At 37.0% G+C, this 25,301-nt stretch overlaps 1 protein-coding gene and 1 long non-coding RNA gene across 2 annotated transcripts in view; both read right to left on the bottom strand.

Moving 5' to 3' along the window:
- Nucleotides 1-610: 610 nt before the first annotated feature.
- On the bottom strand, nucleotides 611-2,887 carry LOC107755604 (uncharacterized). Its single transcript, XR_001641717.1, has 3 exons — nucleotides 2,722-2,887; nucleotides 2,547-2,568; nucleotides 611-724 (listed from the first exon to the last, which is right to left on the bottom strand). It is a non-coding gene; the product is annotated as an uncharacterized LOC107755604 (long non-coding RNA).
- A 3,778-nt stretch (nucleotides 2,888-6,665) lies between these two features.
- The window catches only part of LOC107755595 (prickle-like protein 3), a 42,176-nt gene continuing 23,540 nt past the window's right edge, over nucleotides 6,666-25,301 (bottom strand). Inside the window, exons 3-10 of the mRNA XM_016572485.1 lie at nucleotides 17,389-17,572; nucleotides 15,705-15,842; nucleotides 14,989-15,192; nucleotides 13,552-13,738; nucleotides 11,778-12,107; nucleotides 10,308-10,586; nucleotides 9,851-10,228; nucleotides 6,666-7,543 (exon numbers count right to left, since the gene is read on the bottom strand). Of these exons, the coding sequence (XP_016427971.1) occupies nucleotides 7,131-7,543; nucleotides 9,851-10,228; nucleotides 10,308-10,586; nucleotides 11,778-12,107; nucleotides 13,552-13,738; nucleotides 14,989-15,192; nucleotides 15,705-15,842; nucleotides 17,389-17,572 (2,113 nt within the window). The 3' untranslated portion in view covers nucleotides 6,666-7,130. The remainder of the gene's footprint in view (nucleotides 7,544-9,850; nucleotides 10,229-10,307; nucleotides 10,587-11,777; nucleotides 12,108-13,551; nucleotides 13,739-14,988; nucleotides 15,193-15,704; nucleotides 15,843-17,388; nucleotides 17,573-25,301) is intronic.

Raw genomic sequence — 25,301 nt, 5'->3', positions numbered from 1 at the left:
AAATAACTGGCTGCTGCTTCTTCAAAGCCACCTGTTGGCTCTTGACGTACTTGGCCTTGTCTGCTTCCAAACGTTCCACCGCACTTGGTTTGCGTATGCCTGGAGATGATTTGACTTGACAACTGGACTCCAGGTTGCGACTTGGAGTGCCAGGAGTTACAGCCAGCCTTATTATTCTCCGTGAAGACGGCTGGAGAGTGTCAGTTGACATCCTTGGAAATGAAAAACTTCAGCTATTTCTCTTTTTTTTCCTCCACTTGTTTGCTTGGAAGTAGATGAATGGACTTACAGGCAGAGTATACTTCCACATTAATGCATTGGAGACACTGGATTCACGTTTTAATACCTGGGGGAACAGAAATAATTATGACAATCAGACAATTGCAGCTAGACAGTTTACTCTTCTATGCACTCACACTTTTAAAGACTTTGCTTTAATAAGTAGATTGGTTTTTTCATTTGCTGAAGAAAATATGAGTGGTGCTTGTCTGCGCAAGTCACCAACCACAATGTTAGGGCGTTGTTTGTCGGTGGTTGCCAGTGCACTGCAATGAGTGTTGGGTTTTTAGAATGTGGCTGGGTTTGTTGTAGCTAAGTGTTGCTTGCTTCAGCTATTTCTCTTTTTTTTTCTCCACTTGTTTGCTTGGAAGTAGATGAATGGACTTACAGGCAGAGTATACTTCCACATTAATGCATTGGAGACACTGGATTCACGTTTTAATACCTGGGGGAACAGAAATAATTATGACAATCAGACAATTGCAGCTAGACAGTTTACTCTTCTATGCACTCACACTTTTAAAGACTTTGCTTTAATAAGTAGATTGTTTTTTTTTTCATTTGCTTAAGAAAATATGAGTGGTGCTTGTCTGCGCAAGTCACCAACCACAATGTTAGGGCGTTGTTTGTCGGTGGTTGCCAGTGCACTGCAATGAGTGTTGGGTTTTTAGAATGTGGCTGGGTTTGTTGTAGCTAAGTGTTGCTTAAGAAGATATTTTGAAGAATGTGGGTAACCAAACAGTTTCTGGTCCTCATCAATTTCCATATTTTTTCTACATTCTTCAAAATATCTTCTTTCGTGCTCGGCAGAAAAAAGAAAGTCATACAGGTTTGGAACAACATGAGGTTGCATGAATGATGACAGAATTTTCATTTTTGGGTGAACTATCCCTGTTGTGCATCACAGTTTCGGGGTCCAAATGCTCCTTCCGATAAGTGCTAATATACACCCACCGTGTGCTGTAATACTACTGAAAAATCGTGGTCCTACGCTTTTTATCTCTATAGCGAAATATCATATATAATTTCAAATATTGGGGTCGGAGATGATGTGAGTCCAAAGAATGTACACCAAGAGTTTTTAAACTCTTACCTTAAAGAAATTGTTCACCCAAAAATTAAAATTGCCCCTTGACCCTCAGGCCATCCTAGGTGTATATGACTTTATTCTTTCAGAAGAATATTATCGGAGCTATACTAAAAATGTCCTGGCTCATCCAAACTTTATAATGGCAGTGAATGGGTGTTGATATTCAATAGTCCAATTGAAGCCCAAAAAAGTGCATCCATCATAACAAGTGCTTTACACGGCTCCGGGGAGTTAATAAAGACCTCCTGAAGCGACTCAATGTGTTTGTGTAAGAAAAATATCCATATTAAAACTTTATAAACCGCAATGTCTAGCTTCCACTAACTGTCTTACGCACATTCACGAGAGAGTGGTGTTCCAGCGGATGATGTAGGACACAGACCTAGCGTAATCTTTGGTGAGAAGTGACGAAACGCAAACACCGGTCATGAATTAGAAGTACAAAATGAGGATTTGTAAATTTCGATATAAGCCAAGAGGAGACTGGTTTTCCTTTGCTAAACAAGGGAAACTTTGTTTCTTTGCTCCTGTAAACAAAACACTACACCTACGTCATCAGTGAATGAATGTGCATACGACAGTTAGTGGAAGCAAGAGATTACAGTTTATGAAGTTTTAAATATAGATATTTTTCAGAAGGCCTTTATTAACCCCCCGAAGACATGTGGAGCACTTTTTATGATGGATGGATGTACTTTTTTGGACATCAAAATCTCAACAGCCATCCACTGCGATTATAAAGCTTGGAAGAGCCAGGACATAGCTTAATATAACTCTGGTTGTATTTGTCTGAAAGAAGAAAGTCATATACACCTAGAATGGCTTGAGGGTGAGTAAATCATGGGGTAATTTAAATTTTTGGGTGAACTATCCCTTTAAAGGTGTGCAGTATATGAATAGTGGTCATAAACAGCTGTTGAGATACTACCCTCACTTGAAACGGACTAAAGTTTTGGAACGAGATACAGGATATGATACGTCATAAGCAGATAAGCGCTTTTCCAGCATATGGCTGACAAGAAACAGCATCAGTAGCATTCCAGTAAAATATATATATATACCTGTTTTAAACACATTGAGGTTATAATTCAAGATGAAGTAAATATGAAATCGAACCCTTAAGGCAAGAAAAAATATAAGGTCAACAAGAATAAATGGAACACAAGGTTTCACTTACAGATTCCAGGGACAGGCATGATCTACATGATCCAGGATTAGAACCAAAACAACAGTTACGGGGAATTAAAACAAGACAGAATGTAGTAAAGTATACTGTATGTTAGCCACATCGTTTAAAGGTATAGATCACATTGAGACACATACACAGACAATGCACACACAGCCAAACATACCTGTGACTGTTTCAGGAAACTCAACAGTACCGGTTTCCCCTTTAACTCTAACGTTTGAGTCAGGTAAGACAGAGTCAGGATTCAGTAATGTCTTTTGTGTGTCAGAGAGCAGAAAGAAATCAAGGCAGATGGTGCACGCGTGTGTTTGTGTTAAGGAGAAAGTAAAACTTGCCAAACCGGTTTGACTCTCTCCACAAACACTCCTCCTATGCTTTTTTTCCCCTTTTCTTGTCCCATCCAATCAGAAACTCACTCACTCTCCAGGAAGTATGTCCCATATACCCTTTGAGTCACCTGATCACTGAAGAAAAAAGCAACTTTTGCCTTGAGAAAATTCTCATGCCACCTTTTGTCTGGAATCTCTAAGTGTTGCTGTATGTAGAGAAGAGACAAGCTGTCAGTTGATAGTCAATTATCTTTGAGAAGACAATATATTTTTATTTTTTATCTTGGAATTAGCTCTGTTTATATATATATATATATATATGTGTGTGTGTGTGTGTGTGTGTGTGTACGTATATACAGTATTCTGATTTGTTGTGAATTGGTGGGTTTTTGTTAAATGTGAGCCAAAATCATCACAATTAAAAGAACCAAAGACTTAAACTACTTCAGTCTGTGTGCATTGAATTTATTTAATACACGAGTTTCACAATTTGAGTTGAATTACTGAAATAAATGAACTTTTCCACAACATTCTAATTTATTGAGATGCACCTGTATTCTGATTTGCAGAGTGATATTTATAGACTATTTATAGCTAAATTTGCATGATAAAACAGAATGTGATTGCAATTGTCATTTTTGTGTAGTACCCTAATAATGTACTTTAACATACAAAAAATATATGAACATAACGTTTAGGATCACGTGTTTTATTTTTCTCATTCAAAAAGATGACTTTTTAAAGTTTCTAAAAATATTTTAAGCCAGAGAGCATTTTGACAAGAATATAAAACCATCACCATGTTGTTTATAGAAATACAATTCTAACATACAATCCTTTTATCTCTATTTTGCAAAACACAAAGTGAAAGTCATGTCTTTATTTAAACTCTCATTTACACACAGAGAGGTTTGAAATGCCAATATTTACATATAATACAGTTGATGAGGAGATAAAGACTATATTTTCCCACATTCTGTTCTGATATGGCCTGTAGTAGACTTATGACTTTTTGCTATACAGTTTGTTGACTTGTGTTTCTAGTACATGCTCAAATACAATAACTCCACAACATTGTGTTTGCATTTCAAGAAGTTTCACATATAGTTAAACCTTAAACAAGTGCAAATTACACAGCTCTCTCAAAACCAGTCAAACAAGCACCAACTATTGACTTGTTAAATTAGTTTGTTTTAGATTTAGCACTTTTTAACTTGTACTACAGCTTTAGCAGATGTGGAACTTAAGGGACTACACATTTTAGAAATATAACCAGTGTTGGGGGTAATGCATTACAAGTAATGCGAGTTACGTAATCAGATTACTTTTTTCAAGTAATGCATTACTTTTTAATTTACATGAAACTATTTGAGTTACTTTGTTTTCCCATTTACTGACTGACAGCTCTGCTTTCCTCATGTTGAGAGAAATCAGGAGTGAGTGCAGAGGCGTTGTGCGCGCTGTGTGAACATCTTCCTGTAGTTCTAAACTAAATGTGAACATGCATTTACTCAGCTCGCCTGCACAAAAACAGATTCAGTGTTCCTCAAAATGGATAAACACAGTGAAATGCAAACTCAAAATATGACACAAACCTGCAATAATTCAATTATTTTCTTCAGCCTGAGGCTTATTCATTTCACTTTTGGTGTGAAATGGCTTTTACATTTGCCAAAAATAGAACTTTTTTAATATTAAAAACAAACAAGCAAGCCCAGGCCAGATGAGAAAAAGTGATGCAAAAGTAACATTACTTTCCATAAAAAAAGTAAAAACACAGTTAGTTGCTTTTTTTTTTAAGGAGTAATGCAATATTGTAATACATTACTTTTAAAAGTAACTTTCCCCAACACTGAATATAACAACAGCTCATTTCTATGATTTTTAACTGGTTTTGCTGAATAAATGGAATGATCTTTCACCAACACACAGGCTGCGTGAATAGCATACAACAACTGTATGCTGTTCATACAATTAATATTTTCCTTAGGCATGGAATATTTGTCATACATTTGACAAAACGTGCAGTATTTAGTAGGGCAAACACTGGGTAATCCATCCCACAATGCAATGTGCTTGATCTGACCACACATTTTCCATGCAATTGCACATCTGTGGTTTTTAACACCTTATTTCATTATGTGATCGCCAAAGAAAATTTAACACAAAATTAGATTTAAAAACACAAGATGACTATTTTTATGAAGTCATATGACAACACAGTATCGCATTACTCTTGCAAACACTGCGCTACAGTATGCTTGTATTCCATTTTGAGCATAGTTACCATGGCTCTGATTCCAGTATTGTTTACACTGACAAAAATCCGGTCCAATAAACAATTTCTGTTTCAGTGTTCTAATTTCTATTTTGGTTTCGGTGATCTAATCTCTATTTTGCACTGTGAATAAAGCTCGCCAACCAGCCAATAATGTTCACACTTTTTTTGTCACATGCCCAAAGTCGCTGCTGTTACATGAAGCTAAAACTTGGTGGCGCTCACGGATACACTAAACAGATTTTTCTAAGCAACAGTGAATAGCGGAGGAAGAATCCAGAAGCGGCTTTCTTGTCTTTGTGTTTGGTGTTGTTTGATAAAGCAATAAGCCCTAAGAAGCCTGCTTTGCGTCGTGCCTAACAACGCCCCTTAGCTGTTATTAATTCACTGTAAACCACGGCTTCACAGGGCTTATTGCTTTTATAAAACGGTTATTACATATACGTAGTAAGGTTTCACAGAATAAAACAGAGCAAATAAAGTGTAATGATATTAATAAAAACAGTATTCTTCCACCAAACAATGTAGTTCCTCAGAAACGGTTGTGGTTGCAACAAAGTGGTTGCCGAGCAACACACAAAGTAAACAAAGGTGTATGTTTGTAGAGTAATTTACAACAGCTTCGAACGCGGCTCAGCCAATCAGAATCAAGCACCGGAACTACCCGCTTTATAATAAAGTTTTATAAAGGTTTCACAAAATAAAACGGAGCAAATAAAGTGTAATGATATTAATAAAAACAGTATTCTTCCACCAAACAATGTAGTTCCTCAGAAACGGTTGTGGTTGCAACAAAGTGGTTGCCGAGCAACACACAAAGTAAACAAAGGTGTATGTTTGTAGAGTAATTTACAACAGCTTCGAACGCGGCTCAACCAATCAGAATCAAGGACCGGAACTATCTGTTTTATAATAAACAATATAAATACAAAAATCTAAACGGCTGTTAGAAAACGTGAATAATGTTTTGATTTCCAAGCAAATGTCAACGGAATGAAAAGGTAACGGAAAGTTGTTTTTTTTGTGCTGGAGTAATTCTGCTTACTTGTAAGCGCCACGTACAATGAGTGAAATTGCATTTTCATGCATTCCGTCTGACGTATTGTTCTAAACTATGAAAGCCCATTTCCACCACTGAATTAAAAATGTAAAAAAGGTAATTGTGACTATCACACAATTCTGTCTTTTTTTTCTCAGAATTGCGAGGTAAGTCGTTATAAAGTCAGAATTGCAGGATATAAACTCACAATTGCAAGAAATAAAGATATAAACTCACAATACTGACTTTTTCCACAATTGCAAGTTTATATCGCACAAATTAATTTTCTCTCCCAATTCTGATTTTTTTTTCAATTCGGACTTTTTAACAAGCAACTATGACATTGTATCATGTAATTCTGACTTTATAACTTGCAATTGTGAGTTTATATCTCATAATTATGAGGAAAAAATGCGCAAACTCGCAATTGCGAGATAAAAAGTCAGAGTTGCGAGAGAGAAAAAAAAGTCGCAATGACCTTTTATTTTTATTCAGTGGTGGAAACAAGCTTCCATACTGAACAGCATGCCAAAATTGGAGTGAATTTATTGTGCCGAATATTTGTGTTGTGTGACCTTTAGCTGTAAAGAAATGTAAAATGAAATTAGTTCACCTAGCTCTCTCACATAACTTTAGAAACTGTAGTGCTACTTTTCCTGTAACAAACAGAATTTGGATTAGAACTGTTCCTCGGCCCGAATAATAATGCCAGTAAATTTGACAAAGCACCCTGATACTGAAACTGATGTTGGATAATATATCATCACCTCTATAAAAATACTGTTACACAGATGCATAGAATTGTAAGAGAGTTTCTATTTTTATCATACAAAATGTCCCTCATCGACTTTGATCTGGACTGAGCAGCTTGCTGGTTCAGAGAGTCTTCAGCGCGTTCTTTAGTTTTTAACACACACGTCTTGGTCTCAGGACAGTATGCAGTTCTTGTCCTTGTCTTTTCTACTGAGACTCTGTGTCCTTCTTCTCCTGAAGCTTCCTCTTCGGCTCTTGTCCTCGTCCTCTGTCTGTCCTTCTGCTGCTCTCTCTTCACCCGTCAGCTGCGGCGGCAGAGGAATGCGTTGGCCCAGAAAGAAGCCTTCCTCCTCGGACTCTGAGGAAGAGGAGCAGGTGGAGCAGGAGTCTTCGTGCCGGTAGCGGGTGGAGTGCAGGGTAAGGCTGCCGTCCAGGACGCTGTTGGACCGCCTGCGGTCTCCTACCCTGCACTCCAGGGTTTCCAGACGAGGTCTGTCGCTTCGTGGAGCTCGGGAGCGTCTGAGCCGCTTCTCGCTGGGATGGTGGCCACCGCTTCCCCGACGGAAACTGCGGTGGTACGACCCATCTGAAGGAAACATGATCAAATGAGATCCCGACTGATGCAAGTCATAACATTTTACTGTAACGTACTGTGAATAGTTCACCCAAAAACTAAAGTTTGTCATCGTTTACTCACCTCACTACAAATCTCACGACTGTCTTTCATGATTCATGAAGAAATCATTATTTCCAGTCAGATCTTTTCTGTGAATCTGCTGATCCAGTTCACAAAACCAGCCTGAGACATCGTGAAACAGGCTGATCCAGTTCTTTAGCTCACTGGTTTAAATGATTATCTGTGAATATTGACCTTAATTTTAATCATTTGTCTTCACACAAAGATATTGTGTGACTTCAGAAGACTTTTTATAGTGTTTTTTAATCTTTTTTTTTTTAAAGCATCACAGCCAGAGTCCCACAGTTCGTGCTGCACGATAAATTCTATTTTAATCATGATCAGGATTTCTGCTTTTCACAATTGATTAGGCATAATCATCTGCAATATTTGCCCGCTGGTTATTTATTTCATTAAAACATTTAATTCATTTAGCTTTAATTCAATTCAATTACGCTTTATTAGCATGACTGTGTAACACAATGTTGCCAAAGCATTTAGCTTTATCTTAGATTGGTAACAAGCCTCCACAAGCTTTCATGGTCACGGTTGCCAGGTGTCAAGGGTTCAAATCACCCTATAAGAGCTCGTCTCCTAAATGGATACATTTTCTGCAGTGTTTTACTTAATCTTCCCAACCTGGCAACCATGCACACATGCTCTCTCTACATTATGGAAAAAGTGCTGATGAGCGTAGATCTTCCACTCAAAAGTGTCATATAGCCAGTCTGTTTTGTTTCACACTGTTAGCCTGTGACTAAATCTGCATTCTCTTGATTTGTGCTTATGTGAAAGTGTATTAATTCTGGTGAAATGTAAAAAAAAAAAATTTGTGATTAACAATAGTGATTTTCTTTTTTTAGCAAACTAATTGTGATTAACAGTTTAACCATTATTGTGCAGCCCTAGTGCTGGTTCACTCGTTATATTAAAATACTTGTGAGAATATTCCTCAGAAATTCACCTTTTATGTTCTAAAGAAGAAAGTCAGTCATGCATGTTTGTAGGGTGAGTGAATGCTGACAGAATTAGTATTGTTTGGGTGAACTATACCCTGAAGCAATCATGACATGATAAACTTCTTGAATTTCTTGTTTTATCTCCCTGGTTTCAGTCTGGCCTCATCACTACTGAATCCATCTGTCCAAACCAGAATTTGGATGAAAAAACAGTAAACAATGAAATGTGTGACTATAAGTGCACCAACAGCTTTGTTGTAATGATGTTAAACACAAGTGTCTTTCCTAAAATAATGTATGACTTGATAATCAAGGGTTAATAAGACTGTACAGACCTTTAATATTATGTTCTATTGAAATAATTATTAGCCTTTTGTGAATTCACAAACCCCTGTTCGGGAAATCCAGTCTTTAAGCATTTCGACACACACACACACACACACACAGACACAGACACAGACACGCACACGCACACAGACACACACACACAGACATATACACTACAGGTCAAATAATAATTAATAGAATAATTTAAGTTTAGAATAACTACGATTTTTTTGTTTTGAAAGAAGTATTTTATGCTCACCAAGGCTTCATCTATTTGAACAAAAATACAGTACTATTGTGAAATATTATTACAAATTCAAATAACTGTTTTCTATTTTAGTATGTTTTAAAATGTAATTTATTCCTGTGAGGCAAAGCTGAATTTTCAGCATCATTACTTCAGTCTTCAGTGTCACATGATCTTCAGAAACCAATCTATGACACCATTTTATGATTTCACCATTGTTCAAAACATTTTTTTTCTGCCTAATATTTTTTGTGGAGACTTCGGAAACATTAAATAAGCTGGTAAACATTAGTTTAGGAACAATTATCACTATTAACTAGTTGATTATTAGCATGCAATAGTACTAGCATATTGGCTGTTTATTAATACTTATAAAGCACACGTTAATGCTTTTTTCTGCAAGGCCATATTCTACATCCCTTAACCCAACCCAATACCTAAACTTAACTACTGCAACAACCACCTTACTTACTACCAATAAGCAGCAGTTAGGAATTAATTAAGGGAATACTCTTAGTTAATAGTGAATGTGTTCCCTGAAGTGTTACCAAAAATCATAATGATTGACCCTTTTCCATTTTTGCCATTGTTGTCTATTTCATTACTATTTTAATGCTCGAATGCTGCCGTTAAATAGCCTATAATAATAATAGCACATTGTTTTAGCGGGCATTATGATCTTACCCAGCAGGTCCATTTGAGATGGTACTTCAGTGCAGAAGCGCAACCTGTGTCCCAAACTTCCTTCGACTTCCTCTCCATCTTCCTCCTGCTCCTCATCCTCTCCCTCTCTTCTCTGCGTCTCCACCCGTTCCTCTTCCTCCCACTCTTCCTCTTCCACTGAATAGCTGCAGCTGATTGGCTCTCTGAAGCTGACCCTGGCGGTGCTGCTGCGGACCGGTGCTGCAGGGGCATCCTCGGCTTCAGTGACAGCGGCCGGGGGATCCGAAGGGCTTGGCGAATCAGACGGATGGAAGAAAACAGGGGGCGGAGGAGGCGGGAAGGAGTCGGAGTCATTTAGATCATCAAACGCATCTGAAGACTCCAGTTGAGAGGAAATTCCTATGAGGCCAGGTAAGAAATACAGCTTCAGATGTGATAGATAGCTTTACTGAATCGGACTCTGTAAAATCAAGCATACCTGTACAACTGACGTTCCCACAATCCTTTGCAGTGGAAGTCCCTCTAGACGTGCAGCTCGGCGGGAAAGGGCCAAATTCTGCGTATCCGTTCAGCTCCACGGTAAACTCCAGACTGTCTGGCCGGTGATTCACCTGCTGTGTGCTGATGCCTGATTGGTCCTTGCAAACGAATGCTGTCCTGTCATTGGCTGCTGGACGGAGCTGTGAGTGTTGTGGGTGTATTTGTTCATACGGTGGAGTTTGGCCATTCGGAATAGGATGGAAAGAGGTGAGAACACCTGCAGAACGAACAAGCGGATAATTAGAGATTCTTCTGAATACAAACAGTGTCAATTACATGCATGGAGGACATTTTTACAATTGCTGATCACATACACATCGTCCTGGTTATGTTTTGGTAATATGTTTAAAAAAAATTTTTTTTTTTTGAGAGAAGTCGTCTCTTACGATCACCAAGGCTGCATTTATTTGATACAAAATAGTTATATTGTGAAATAATAGTACAGTTTAATATAATCGTTTTCTGTTTTATTAAATCTTGTATGTAACTTTGATGCAAAGCTGTATTTTCAGCATCATTCAGTGTCACATGATCCTTCAGAAATCATTCTAATATGCTGATTTGCTGCTCAAGAAACATTTCTTATATTATCAATGTTTTGCTACTTCATATTTTGTGGAGATACTGTGATACTTTTTTTCAGGATTCTTTGAAAGTGTTTTTATTTGAAATAGAAATCTTTTGTAACATTATAAATGTCTTTACTGACACTTTTGATAAATGTAATCCATCCTTGCTGAATAAAAGTAACAAAAGTAATAATAATAATGAAGAAAATCAAAGCTATTTTAGGACCTAAACACTGATCATCTTGTCTGCAAACTTTTTTTGAAACTATGCATACATACAATTATACTTTTCAATTAAAATAACATTTATTTGATTGAACTGTTATGATAATTTTGGGAGGAAAACTGCTTAATTATGTTTAATCACCATTGAGATTAATGAGATTTCAAAGAGATTTTATTTTTTCCACGTTAACAAAGAGAAAAAAAAAAATACTACTGTTATGTATGTTTACAAATGCACTTTAATTTGAAGAATATCTCTTTTCTTCATTTTTAAAAAAATTAAAAATAAGAATTCTGTGAGAAAATGTGCTTAATCATTAAGATTAATGATAATTATTTAAAAACAAACCTAAAGAAATAAAACATTAAGACATATTACAACAATGAGAATATTTGGGAAAAATATGAAAACGATGTCACATTTCTTAATATTACTAAAAATAGTCTTTTCCTTTATGCTAAATATTTTTTTACTTTTGTCTTTGGAAATGATAGAAATGATATTTCTAGCTAGCTTTTGTGAGATGCACCTGAATTATGTGTGTTTGTTTGTTTTTTTGAGAAAATAATGCATATGTGTGAAGTTTCATAGAAAAACGCATGATAACATGTACCTTTGCTGTCCAGTGTAAAATGACCCCCGTTGGCTGTTGTGTTCGCTACGGCGGCAGTGATGCTAGCTCCCTCCTGTGGCCGTGGTGTGGAAGTGCGCTGCTGGTTTTGAACGGTCTTGTGTGACACTGGTTTGCTCTGCAGGGCAGAATCGCAGGAGTCGGAGTTGTCTGGGTCGTCCCCGAGCGAGCAGGAGCGGGAGCAGAAGATGAGTCCGCCGCGAGGCAGGAAGGGTCTGCCCAGCAGAGGGAGCCGACAGCAGGAGCAGCAGAAACATGCCTCGGACGCGTGCCAGTGCTGGCCCTCGAACGTCATCTGACCCTGGTCTATACCTGCAGACAGAGAGCCAGGAAGTCAAACGCTCAAACCCTTCAATCAGGAAGCACAGCATTTCTCTGTAATTACTGAGCTTTTTACTGCCGTCATCGAATGGAATGCAAGTTAAGCTTCTGCATCTGTAGCAATGCTGTCATTTACACAGAAAGAACTTCAACATGTGCTTCAGTTTGTTAAAACAATCAAGGGTGTTTTTCAAGAATCAAGAAATCAAGTGTGCTCATGGTATGGCAAGTGGGCAGCGCAACAAATAAAGGTTTTATATATGCAACTAGTGCATCCTTTTAAAAGTAACTTAAGCCTATTAAGTAGTATTGTAGAAAATAATAATAATAATAATAATAACAAAAAGGCAGTTTATTTACATTACCATTCAAACGTTTGAGGCCATCTTTTAATTTATTTTGAAAGAAGTCTTATACTCATCAAGGCTGGATTTGTTTGATCAAAAATACAGTAAAACAGTGAAATATTATTACAATAATAAAAAAAAGATTTCTATTTTAATATATTTTAAAATGCAATTTATTTCTGTGATCAAAGCTGAATTTTCAGCATCATTACTCCAGTCTTCAGTGTCGCATGATCCTTCAGAAATCAGTCTAATATGCTGATTAGCTGCTCAAGAAACATTTATGAGACAGTTATGCTGCATCATATTTTTGTGGAAACTGATATTTGTTTTCAGGATTATTTGAATAAAAAAGCTCATCTGCAATAGAAGTCTTTACTGCAACTTCTGACAAATGTAATGCATCCTTGCTGAATAAAAATAATTTATTTAAAAAAAACCTTGCTGATCCCAAACTTTTAAATGATAGTAGCTTCTGATGTTCTGGTGGCATTTCATAATACAGATTATTATAATGTTGAGGCTTTAATATGAGACTTAAATTTCATGTTAAGTTTCATTATAAGTTCATGACAAATAATAAGTTTCCCCCTAAATTCTCAATATTGTAATGCACAAATCTACAGTGCCCTCCACTAATATTGGCACCCTTGATAAATATGAGCAAAGGCGATTGAAAGATGCAGATTTATTTTCACAGCCGCCTTTGCTCATATTTATCAAGGGTGCCAATATTAGTGGAGGGCACTGTATATTATGTATGTTATTTAAATTATATTTATACATAATGGTAGTATTTGTTGCATTGCCTTTAATTTAAACGGATGTAAAAAAAAAATATATATATATTATTATTTATAGTGATGTGATATTATGATAAAAAGTGGGAGATAAAATATCCAAAAATATGCAAAATTCAATGTAATTTTTTTCCCTTTCATGAAATGCTTTTGTTCAGCCTCAAAAATTCTGCTATATATTTTAGTTGTATTTACTCAGTGTTCTTTTGATCTTTTTCCCACTCTCTCACTGCGTGTCATGTCCATGTGATCTAGTGCTGGTATATAGTGTTGTCAGTCTGCTCTCACCGATATGTTCTCCGCAGGTGTCGCAGTATTCGGCGTACAGAGACTCGTAGCAGTGGCAGCAGTACGGCCGGCTCTCTCTCATGATGTAGCGCTGGCCACCCAGCGCTGTCTCACACTCGAAACAGCAGAAGTGCTTCATGTGCCAGTGCCGGGCCTCCGCCTCCGTACACTCGTCCGCAAAGATGATCTGATCACCACAAGGAGGAGCAAGAAACTGCGTAAGTCACATACACAGCAACAGTACGTGTGTTTGAACCCACTCAAAAAATCATGCAGGGCCAGACTGAACTCTATTAGTTCATTTAAAGTGCCCCTATTATGGATTTTTGAAAATTACCTTTCATGCAGTGTGTAACACAGCTCTAGGTGAATGAAAACATCCTGCAAAGTTTTAAATCTGAAAGTGCACCGTGTATAAAGAGTTGACTCTGAATCATTGAAACGAGTCGTTTTTAAAATGAATCCCAAGCCTGTTCATATTGACGTCAACATGAAACATTAGCATATTGCCCGCCCACTTGTTGGTCTTTTCGTGTTGGTCTGATTAAAAATGCAAATTCATTCTTTGCCACTAGGTGCGGCTTTTGGAGCGGTAAAAATAGCGGTTTCCCCGGTAACGCTGTACACAAAGCAGCACTGCGCTCACAAACACTGCTTTATCAGGCATTACAGGTGAGATTAAATGAAACTGAGACCAATCGGACCAATCACCGCAGATTAGCGTCACGCAAAGGAGGGGTTTGGAAAAATGAATCGTTGAGCGAATCGTTTGGGAGTCGTTGAGCAAATAAGGTAAAAATAAATGCTTTTTTGACCTTGCATGCAAAAATTTGGTCTAATCGTGAAATAACTGTTTGTAATTATAAATAGTGTTTAAATTGTTTACTGCTATTAAATACTCATTGATGTGGGTCTGGGATCAAATTCGATTGTATAGTATTATTATAACAGCGTTATTATAGTTACTTAAAACTAAAACCATATAAAAACGTATTTTTTCATTGAAATTAAATATTTTTTTGCAAATCAAATTTTTGCTTAGTTTGTTGAAATAATAAAATAAAAACAAAGTATAATAAAAATGTCAAAAATGCAGAACAAAATTACTAAAACGTGAAAACAAAAAATATCAAAATAAAATCTAAATTAAATTTCTAACAAACTATAATAGTGCCACTAAAATAACACTGTTCTATAGACATTTTAATTTTATAATTAATAAAATACATTAGCATTTCAATAATTATAATAATTATTATTAAATACTCATTGATGCAGGGCTGGGATCAAATTCTATTTAGGTAAATTAGAACCTGGGACCCCTGCATGAGCACCAAGGCTCAGTGTGTCTGGCACGCCTCCAACAAATTCATATATTTTATACCAACAAACTGATTGAAATATGAAGTGTGTGATGACTGTAGGGATAGAGAGGACCTCGTCGCAGGCCTGGCAGCGGGGTTTGATGTGCTCGGCGTGGTGCCGGCCGCAGTAGATGTGTCCGTCCTGATAGAAGTAAATGAGATCCACCAGCAGCTCGTTACAGGAAGCGCACTGGAAGCACTGAGGATGCCAGCAGGAGCCGTGACCCGCTCGTGACGCAAACACCGCTATGTCACCGCCGCAGATCTGCCTGCCACACTGAGAGGAAGAGAGATTTAGAACGTTTCCAAACTCATAATTACACGGTGGAAGCTCAGCATTTTCTGAAAGCACTGGCTGCTCCCACATGACCGCGGGGATGAGACAGAAACAAGCAGAACAGCAGGAACAGTGAAAGATCCCATGAAATCTCCCGATCACTGCAGTTTTACTGTTTGTTAAACTTTTATAATGATATGACAAAAAAGCTATATGGTTGAACATTTTAAAGCAAAGAAATTAAAACGGTCATAAATTAGTATTATTTTACTGTTGCACTGTACACATTTTTTACAGTAAAGTAGAGGTATTTCTATAATATTTTTTCATTTGTATAACTGAAAAAAATATTTGCATAATAATAATAAATTATTATTATGATAGTGCTGTAAAATAAAAAGAATATTATTATTATTTACTTGTATCTTTTTTATAGGACAATAGTATTATTACTATAGTAATTTTCTTTATTAATTTAATTTATAAATCTTAATAAGTCTCTGTTTCTCTACCTGTTGACAGATGGCTCCGGTCATGGTGACTGGAAAAAGTCGTACGATGCCGCGGCCCAGATTCTCTCTCTTCCTCTGCTGGCTGAATAACCTCAATTCTTTCTTCTCTTCTTCATCCAGAGAGTTACAGTACTGAGGCTGTGCACACACACATTTACAAGACATTATCAATGTCATTAATAAAATCAGGTGAATATGGATGGTGAGATTCATGAAAACATCAAAAAACATTGCACCCTAAGAAATTATATTTAGCATAATGAAAATTAAGATTTTATTTTATTTTATTTTTTACTACCATAATATACAACATAAATGCATTTGGGTAAGTTTTTTTTCTCTCTTCTGCTTATCATGAAAAATATAAAAAGTAATATTACAAAACATTATTACAATTTAAAAGAACTGATTTTGTAATATGACACTTGACACCGCCCACTAGGGGGAGGAGCCTGCTAAAAGGATTTAAAGTACAGTTTCCATGGTAATGCAATGTCTGATTTAAAACTGCTTCCACAGGATGAATTTTGAGTGTTTAAAGCCGGGCTCACACTGTGCGTTTTTAATAGTCCTTTACGATTGTTGCTTGCCAGACTACGAACATGATTATCATGTCAAACGGTGGGATCTCAGTTGTCATTAATGTCAGACTGTACGGCAGTCAAGACGCGTTAAAAACGGGTGCGCGCAAGAAAACTTGTCTGGAGTTTTACATTATCAGCCCATACACGCTCAGTGACTGCGAGCTGCATTACATGCGATGCTGAAATGTTGGCTATCATGAAAAGTAAATGAATGGCGGCAATAGCGGCATATTTAAGAAGAATAGTGTAAGCTGCACTACACACCCAAATGAAAACAGCGCACAACCGGTGTTTATATAGCAAAGGCAACATATCATATGAATTCTGTGAGTGGAGGATGGGAGCGCTGGAATTTATGGCGATTTTAGAAATCTCTAATTCTGATAATGGCTTGTCTTGAAAAACGGAGACAGTTTGACGCTCGTCGTAGGAGACGTCACACTGCAGGACAGTGCGCCAAATCTTCTGACACTGCCAGAATTTTGTTGAAGCAACGGCCATTAATCGGCTGTCGGTGAACATGTCAAACCAGCGATCAAAGACTACAGATTTTAGCCTAGGATTATATGAATCTTTTAGGATTTCCAAAATTTGTCTCAGACAACCAAATTGTGGCCAAAATCGCACAATGTGAGCTGGACTTAAGGTTTCGATTGATATCTACTTTAGGATGATTACTATGTGATAGGGAAAAAATGCAATAAAAAAGCAAACACTTAAGAAAAAATACACACTTATAATACAATTTTACATTGGCTTAGAAAACTACACACAAACTGTGACTGGTCGCTTTTCATACGAGTACAGTCTCTTCCTGTGCAAGTGGGTGGTTACTGGGCAGAATGAAATAAAATGTGGAAAAGACATAATGCTAAATATCAAAACTACACGAGGCAACCAAAATCATGTTGTTTTGTCTGTAGTGAAGCTTGACGTGTGAACCACCATTATGTCTCATTGTATGGAAAAGAGCATCCGCTTTGTTTGACTGAGTGCAAGAGAGGCTGTGATTGGCTGATTCAGAGCAAACTCTCCAATCAGTGAACACTTTACTAAAATGTCATTGTATGTATAGATTCTTCTGAATGCTGCCTGCTCACCTGTTCAGGCTTGATCCCGGGTGGCACCCAGGCGTATTCTTCCGAGGCGCAGCCCGAGTCGTCATCGGATATGGAGTGCCTCTGGAAGTCTGACACCAGCTTCATCATCATCCTCTCCAGCTGTCCGGGCACAGAGCGCACCACATGCTCCTCCCGCACACACTTACAGTGCACACAGATCTTCCTGTGGAAACAGGTCAGCAGAGCGGCGCTGAGTGAACACAGCCAAAACAACGGACTCAAACTCAAACTAGACCTATACAAAACTGTTCAAGATTTTGGATCTGTTAAAAAAAAATAGGGATTTAAAACAATTTTGTGAAACAGACAATCAGGCAAACAAAATTCTATATTCATGGTTAAATTAAAGCAGTTAAAAAAAGACTTTATAAACATGGGAAAGAGGGAGATGCACTGCCCATGGTACATTTGTGCAACTTCAGCATTTCCTCAAAAAGACAAAATAAAAATTCTGTCTACTTGCCGACATGTAGCAAAACAATATTCTTGAAACGTTTTTCATGAAACATAACAGGACATATCTACTCATTTCCACGGTCAAAGTGGAAACCATTCACAACTAGTGTGCTATATTCAAGAACCCAAAGTATATTATACTTGGATATTTTTTTACACGTACACTAGTGTATGCGTACAATGCGCGCAACACAAATTTCATTATCAGAACAGTACGCACAAACTATACATGCACCACCATGTTTTTTGTCAACTCCAAAGTATACTTCGGTTGTTACATGTATGCAATGGTCCACGTACAGTGCTCGTGATGCTAATTCTTTTTATTTTAATTCTAATGTTTTTTCTAGAAAAGATAGATTCTTTTCTAATCTATCTGTTTGTTTTTTTTATTATATAATTAAAAAACCCTTGCTATGTGTACTGCATTAAGCTAACTGAGACTTGTCATAGCACTTGCATATCATTGCTCTTTTGTTGATTTTGATTGCTTCCATTGTCCTCATTTGTAAGTCGCTTTGGATAAAAGCGTCTGCTAAATGACTAAATGTAAATGTAATTCTGTCACCACTAGTATGCACGTACTGTACGCGCACCATTCAATTTTTGTAATTCGATTTGGGTCGCACGTGTGCATTGAATTTGTTTTGCACTAATCAGTTGTTCCACAAGGTGGCAGCACTGCCTCGGGCCATTGTTTCACAGTAGAAAATAAAACTAAAGAGACACAACAACAACAACAAAATAGCAGAGACTGCACCAACAACAGACTGCAGGCTGCATTGACAAGCGCATGTGTGAGAGAGTCATGAGATTGCCGCAACTTTAATTTAAAAGAGTACAAAGGCATTTTTAACATAACTTCTGGAGAAAAATAGTGCAGACACTGGACAAACATGAAGCTTTCTAGAGTGCATGTGTCGACCACCTGTGTTTGCGAACAGGCAGACCAGAGGCTAAGCAGCGGCACAATGAGAGACGGCGTCAGCGCTGTCAGATTACCTCATGTCTCGCTCACCGGTGAGAAAACATCACTTCACAAAGCGCATAATATCACAATCAAACGCCTTCCATTCTCGCTCGGTCTGCAGTAGCGTAATGGAACGCGCTGATCACGTATCATTTCTGCGCGAACTGGGTGCACGGAGGTATGCAAATACATACATTGTCAGGCAGGTGATTGAACAAACATTTTATGATCCTACGCCTTCCAACCAGCATAACAAAAAATGTTTTTGAACCAAATCACCTACTCACCGACTATTTTCTTTAAATCATGATTTTATTTTATTTATTAGTCTTTTTTTTTTGCAATATTATTTGTGAAAATAGCGGTATTTTCTTTGCACTAAGTGTAAATAGTGGCAAATACTATTTGCACCTCAGTGTATTATAGTACATTGTAAAAACGTATGCAATAGCATATTCAGTGTATCTGATTATATTAAAATAGGGCCCTATGATTTCCACGATGCAGAAAAAGCAGACGGAATCGCAGAATCCAGTCATAAAAACGGAATTTACTGTATAACGCGGAATGTCATGGAATTTGTCTGAATGAATTAATCAAAAGTAGGTCATTATACTTAAATCAAATCGCGAGACTAGTATCTGTAAATATTAAGCTGCAAAAAGACTATTTAAATATGAATCTTGTATGTTGCTCTCTGTACACACGTACTGAAGAGCGCGGTGATTTCAGCGTCTGCCGTCTCTCGAAATGAGGACATAAATACATGAACAACATCTCCAGAACTGCTCTGAGAGTCACTTCCTGAGCATTTGACCGTTTCATTTGAGTAAAACTAGCGTCATATCCAGGGCCGTCCTTAGGGAGGGTACAACTAGTGCGGTCGCACCGGGCACCGGGCACCGTGCTTGAGGGGGCCCCGCGACGAATGGACCGAGGGGGACCATTGTCTAATGTTTTGTTTTCGACTCTGAAAACAAAACATTAGACAACCAAACAAAATGAGTTTCTGACAAATTTTTTTATTTAATGCTATAAATGTGTCTTTTTAAAAATATGTATTCATTTAAATGAAATCATGTAAAATCATTTGAAATAAACGAATAAAGACTTGTTTCGTCCAAAGTTTTTGAACGCATCTCTTGAATGAATGATTCAGACATCAAATACATTTTAACATAAACTGGTCGCCACTTAATGGCATAAAGTAACAAAATATTTGAAGCATAATATTAGGCTAGTTCCAAAGGTCAATTACTCATTTTGATTGCGGCTGCCGCAACATCAGAGTCTATATCTGGACTATAAAATTTTATCCCAATACTTTTGTTATTATTTCGCTAATGTTTGCAAAACAGAAATGTAGCCTACTGTGTAGACGGTTTCAAACATAAAGCTTACATGATTATACACACACATTTTTTCTACATGAGACATTTGCTCATGTAGTGTGGAGCTCATACTTGAGGAAAAACAAGTCAACTTTACTTAGAGGCACAAACTGAACAAAAATATGCATATATAAATATAATTTGTTACTCTATATCTCTCAATAATATGTCTTGATATTAAAATGCTTAGTTTTATGATCAAAGCTCCATAGTTTCAAAATATAGAATGCAATGCAATGATATTTCTTAAATATTATATACGGATAATCAAGTAAACCTAAGTTGCTTCAGTCCAGGAAGTGTTCATCTTGGAATATCACTAACAATATACAAGTTATTCTTACGTTTATTAAAATCAGTAAAGACAACAAAAAGACGCATGAACCACAACCTGAAGAGTTTTATAATAATAAAAGGCGTTTTACTTGCTATGTAAATGTAGTAGATTGTGTACAACAGGTTTTTAAATAAAATTTTGAATATGTTGATTTAGAGGTCTTAGAAATTTAAATAACAAATATGATACAGCAGGCTTCATAGGGTTACAAGTAAACTGACAAAAGCGGAAGAACATAGATACTGTGTTCTATTCTTAATGAAACGGATGTTGAATTGCCTGTTATATAATTAGAGTTTTTGAATACACTTTTTAAATTTGCTTAAAGAACACTAAATTAATGTATTTAAATGACATGAAGTGTTATATTTTCCTGTAATAATATGATTTATTAGCAGTAGGTGTTTTTAAAAGCCTAAACTAATGTAATGTAAACTAACAATAATCCTTAAAACATTAGATTAAAAGAGAATGAACAAATACGTACTGAATACGGTTCAAGAATCAGCCAGAAAACGTCCAGGTGCGACACACTTTTCAAAGAAACTAATCCTCTGTCCTGACTTTGACCCACAACACAACCAAACAAACATCCTCCTCGGACGGAGCGCTGCTGAGACTGACGAGTGTCCCAGTCTGAGCCGCCGTCACGGGGCCACTTCATCTCAGCTTTCTCTCTGTCTCATGATGAAAGTTACCACGTCCACACGGAGGTGAAGCGGGAATACGGTGGCGGTCCGTGTGTGGACGGGATGGGGGTTTAATCCTTCTCAGTACAGTTATGGGATAAGCGCTGCCGTTCTCTTAAAGTCAGACATCAGTTCATTTTAATGGACAGCTACAGCCACGATGACTAATAGAGAAATAGAAAGCAGATGAGTAAAAATCCTCACTATATAAGTATGTCTGTGTGTATTTCTCGCTATTGTGTAACACCTCAGACGGGTTTTGGTGGCAGGGGCAGAATGGACGCTCACGAGCACAGATGAAAGACAAAAGCAGCTTTTCATTGATTTTACTCTCTTCATTCACCTATCCATCACTCCATTCTACCAATCCCTTCTTCTCTGGATAAGCCGCCACTCCACGTCCTCAGCCGAGCTTGTACCTAAGTATATATATGAGGACGTGGAGTGTTTTCTCGTGTCTTGTCTCGTCTCGTGGGATAAGTGTCTTGTCACACCCCTAATACACTGAACAAAATTACAGATCTAAGACTTTATGTGTAGACGGTTTCAAACATAAAGCTTACATGATGAGCGCTGCTCTCTCTGGATCAGCGGCTACGCGAAAGCAGGTTTAAATATTCCGATGTGATTTCAAAGGTTTAATTGACATAGCGGAATCGTCATTTAAGAATAAGATTGCATGCGTTTGAATCGCGATCGCAATCTTTTAATGATTTCTTGTGGATACAAATGTAGCCTACAAATGTAGTATTTTTGTAGCCTATGTCATATTTGTACCAGACCTCAAACGTAACCCGGGCACAGGCCCCTTTACTCGCCACAACACGGTTTCTGTTACCACACTGCTTCTGTCTTCATTTCGTCTGGCTTGAACAGTCAGCGGTTGGTGGAGCTAGTGTAAATAGCTTTCAGTGATAATAGACACTCTGTAATTAATTAGTTACGCATTTATTCAATTCTGAATGTGGTCAAACCCCGTCACTGACATTCTTGAGCGCTAGCTGACGTGACTGATGTTCATGATACCTATTATTACTCCTCAAAACACACCGTAATTTCAGGCCAGTGATTCATGACTTACACCACACACTCGCATAAAAGGTGTTACATCAACTCTTGTTGACATTCCTCAGAAATCAAATGTCAAAACTGACCCTGAGGTCAAATTTGAACTTTTTTTACTTTCTGCATACTGGTCTTACTGTGAACAATTCATCATTTTGCACAGAAAGAAAATAAAATGTTTGCCTTCATCAACATCAAATCAAAATGTTATGACTTGCTTCACCTTTCTATGACTTATTTTAAGCTGCTGTTATGAAGCCCTCTTATTTTTCAGGCTCTCCCCTCTGTCATAAAGAGAATTTTCACAATCCAATCAATTCCTCAATGGTAAAGTCAAGCCCTGTCCTCATTTTTTTTTCTCACTGACTATCCTCTTTCACTCAAAAGTATGTCATATTACGGGGGGAAAGAAAGAAAGAAAGAAAAAAGTCTGGGTTGCAAATAGCTTTCATGTTGGTTTCCTAAACATTCATAAATTAAGTAAGGCTAAGAATTAACTATACATCTAACATCTAACTATACACACACACAAAATCGATATGCATTAAATCAAGTTAGTAATATTTAACAGAAAAAAGGAAAGTAGCATGTGCGTACAGACCAGCCTGTATCACAGCATTGGTTTGACACCTCACCCTGATTTAATTCATCTGCTGTTGGCACAGCAATTTAATTAATGACATCTATGACATCTATTAATGACAACATGATCTAATGTTTCTGATGAAGACAAGCACTGCAGGTTCATCCATGGCAACAACAGAAACAATGACTAGAGTCATGGCAGCATATTCAGATCTTATACTTCACTACACAGTCAAACCCATGCCAACAAAAACCACCAACATACACAAACACAATTAAAATCAGAGCCAAACTAATCGTTGCATTATTTCATATACAAAACCAAAAAAATTAATTCTGTCATCATTTGAAAAATGAAAGTTCAGTACAGTTCCACTGTAGTCTTAGAACCCGTTGACTTTCATTGTATGGACAAACATGAAAAACATTCATCTAAATATCTGCTTTTGAAGAATAATAAAGTCGTACAGATTTGAAACAACATGAGCAGTAAATGATGACAGAATGTACAAAGCCTGACATAAAAAAAATAAAAAATAAAAAAACGGTTTGGGCGACGAGCATGCAGATGAGCTTCCCTGAGACGGTTTCTGACAGTTTGTGCAGAAATTCTTTGGTTATGCAAACCGATTGTTGCAGCAGCTGTCCGGGTGGCTGGTCTCAGACGATGCTGCTCAAGAAACATTTCTGATTATTGTAAATGTTGAAAACAGTTGTGCTGCATCATTTTTTTTTTTTTTTTCAGGATTCTTTGATGTAGAACGTTCAAAAGAACATAATTTATTTGAAAGATTTTTTTGTAACATTCAAAAATGTTTTTACTGACACTTTTGATCAATTTAATATTTACTTACTAAATAAAAGTATCAATTTTTTGTTTTTTTTAATCTCACTGACCATAAACTTTTGAAAAGTGTACAGTATGTTATATATTTTGTATAATAAAGATAATGAATATAATTTATTAGCACATGATATGATAATTAATTCAAGAACTGTAATTATTATCAATATATCAATACATTATATATTATATCAATACTTTGCAAAAAACAAACAAAGATCATTTAATCACATTATAAGCCTGATCCACTTTACAATAGAGTTTGTCAATAGACTAGGTTGATTTCTATCATGTTTTTATTAAAATTTTAATCTAAAGTTTTTAATATGTAATCAAGTAAAAAGTAGCTACATTTTTGAAAAGAAAACATTCTCGAGACCCTTGTGAGGGTGTGAAATACAGCTCCTGTAATGTCAAGAAAATGTATTCTTAATCTAATTCAAAAGTTGTTAAAACTTTCATGCATTTATATTGAGAACCAAGTGCTTCACATAAATCTTCCAGAATAATAACTAATATTCATACAACTCCACACAATCTCTGAATAAGAGCTAGCATAAACAGGAAAAACAGGAAAGCTTGCATAAACAGGACATTTTGTCCTATTGTTCCCAGAAAGGGACAAACACAGATTAACACACTACAAAAACGGTGTGGAAATGTTAAAGCTCAGGCACTGGTCAACAGGTTCACCCGTGCTGGTTAAGCTCTGCTGGCAAAAGCCATCCTGACCAAAGATCAACATACAATCTGCTGCCAGATGTGTCCTCAAGACACGCTGCATGTGCAGATGCTATGACTGCACATAATAATGTCACATTCACCATATGCACATGCATTCACACAGAAATGATTTGTAAGATAAGATTGTGTGTGGGTGTGTCCTGGTATTCTCCACTTTACGGGGATCAATGTCCCCAAAAGGATAGTAATACCAGTAATTTTTGACCTAATGGGGACATGTTTTTAGTCCCCATGAGGAAACGAGCTTATAAATCATACAGAATTAAGCGTTTTGAAAATCTAAAATAGCAGAAAGTTTTGTGTGAGGGGTAGGTCTAGAGCAGGGCTGTCCAAACTCGGTCCTGGAGGGCCGGTGTCCTGCAGAGTTTAGCTCCAACCCTAATTAAACACACCTGAACCAGCTAATCAAGCTCTTACTAGGCATAGAAACTTTCAGTCAGGTGTGTTGAGGCAAGTTGGAGCTAAACTCTGCAGGACACCGGCCCTCCAGGACCAAGTTTGGACAGCCCTGGTCTAGAGTAAGCGGATAGAAAATACAGTTTGTACAGTATAAAAACCATTATGTCTACAGAATGTCCCCGTAAAACCTGGAAACCCAACATTTATTTATTAAATGTAGTAGTCATGTCAAAGCAGTAACTAAATCAGCATACCATCATCTCAAAAACATTGCAAGAATTAGATGTTTATTTAAAAATAACATATTTTAGAGCTGTAACCGCAATACCGTGATATTTTTTTTATCTAAGGTTATCAAACCGTCAGAATCTCATACCGGCCCATGCCTAATAGGGTACAATAGCTGTACAAT

Source organism: Sinocyclocheilus rhinocerous, unplaced genomic scaffold, assembly GCF_001515625.1.
Source record: "Sinocyclocheilus rhinocerous isolate Xijiao unplaced genomic scaffold, SAMN03320098_v1.1 scaffold652, whole genome shotgun sequence".
Taxonomy (NCBI): domain Eukaryota; kingdom Metazoa; phylum Chordata; class Actinopteri; order Cypriniformes; family Cyprinidae; genus Sinocyclocheilus; species Sinocyclocheilus rhinocerous.
This window is presented reverse-complemented; position numbering and strand designations above follow the sequence as displayed.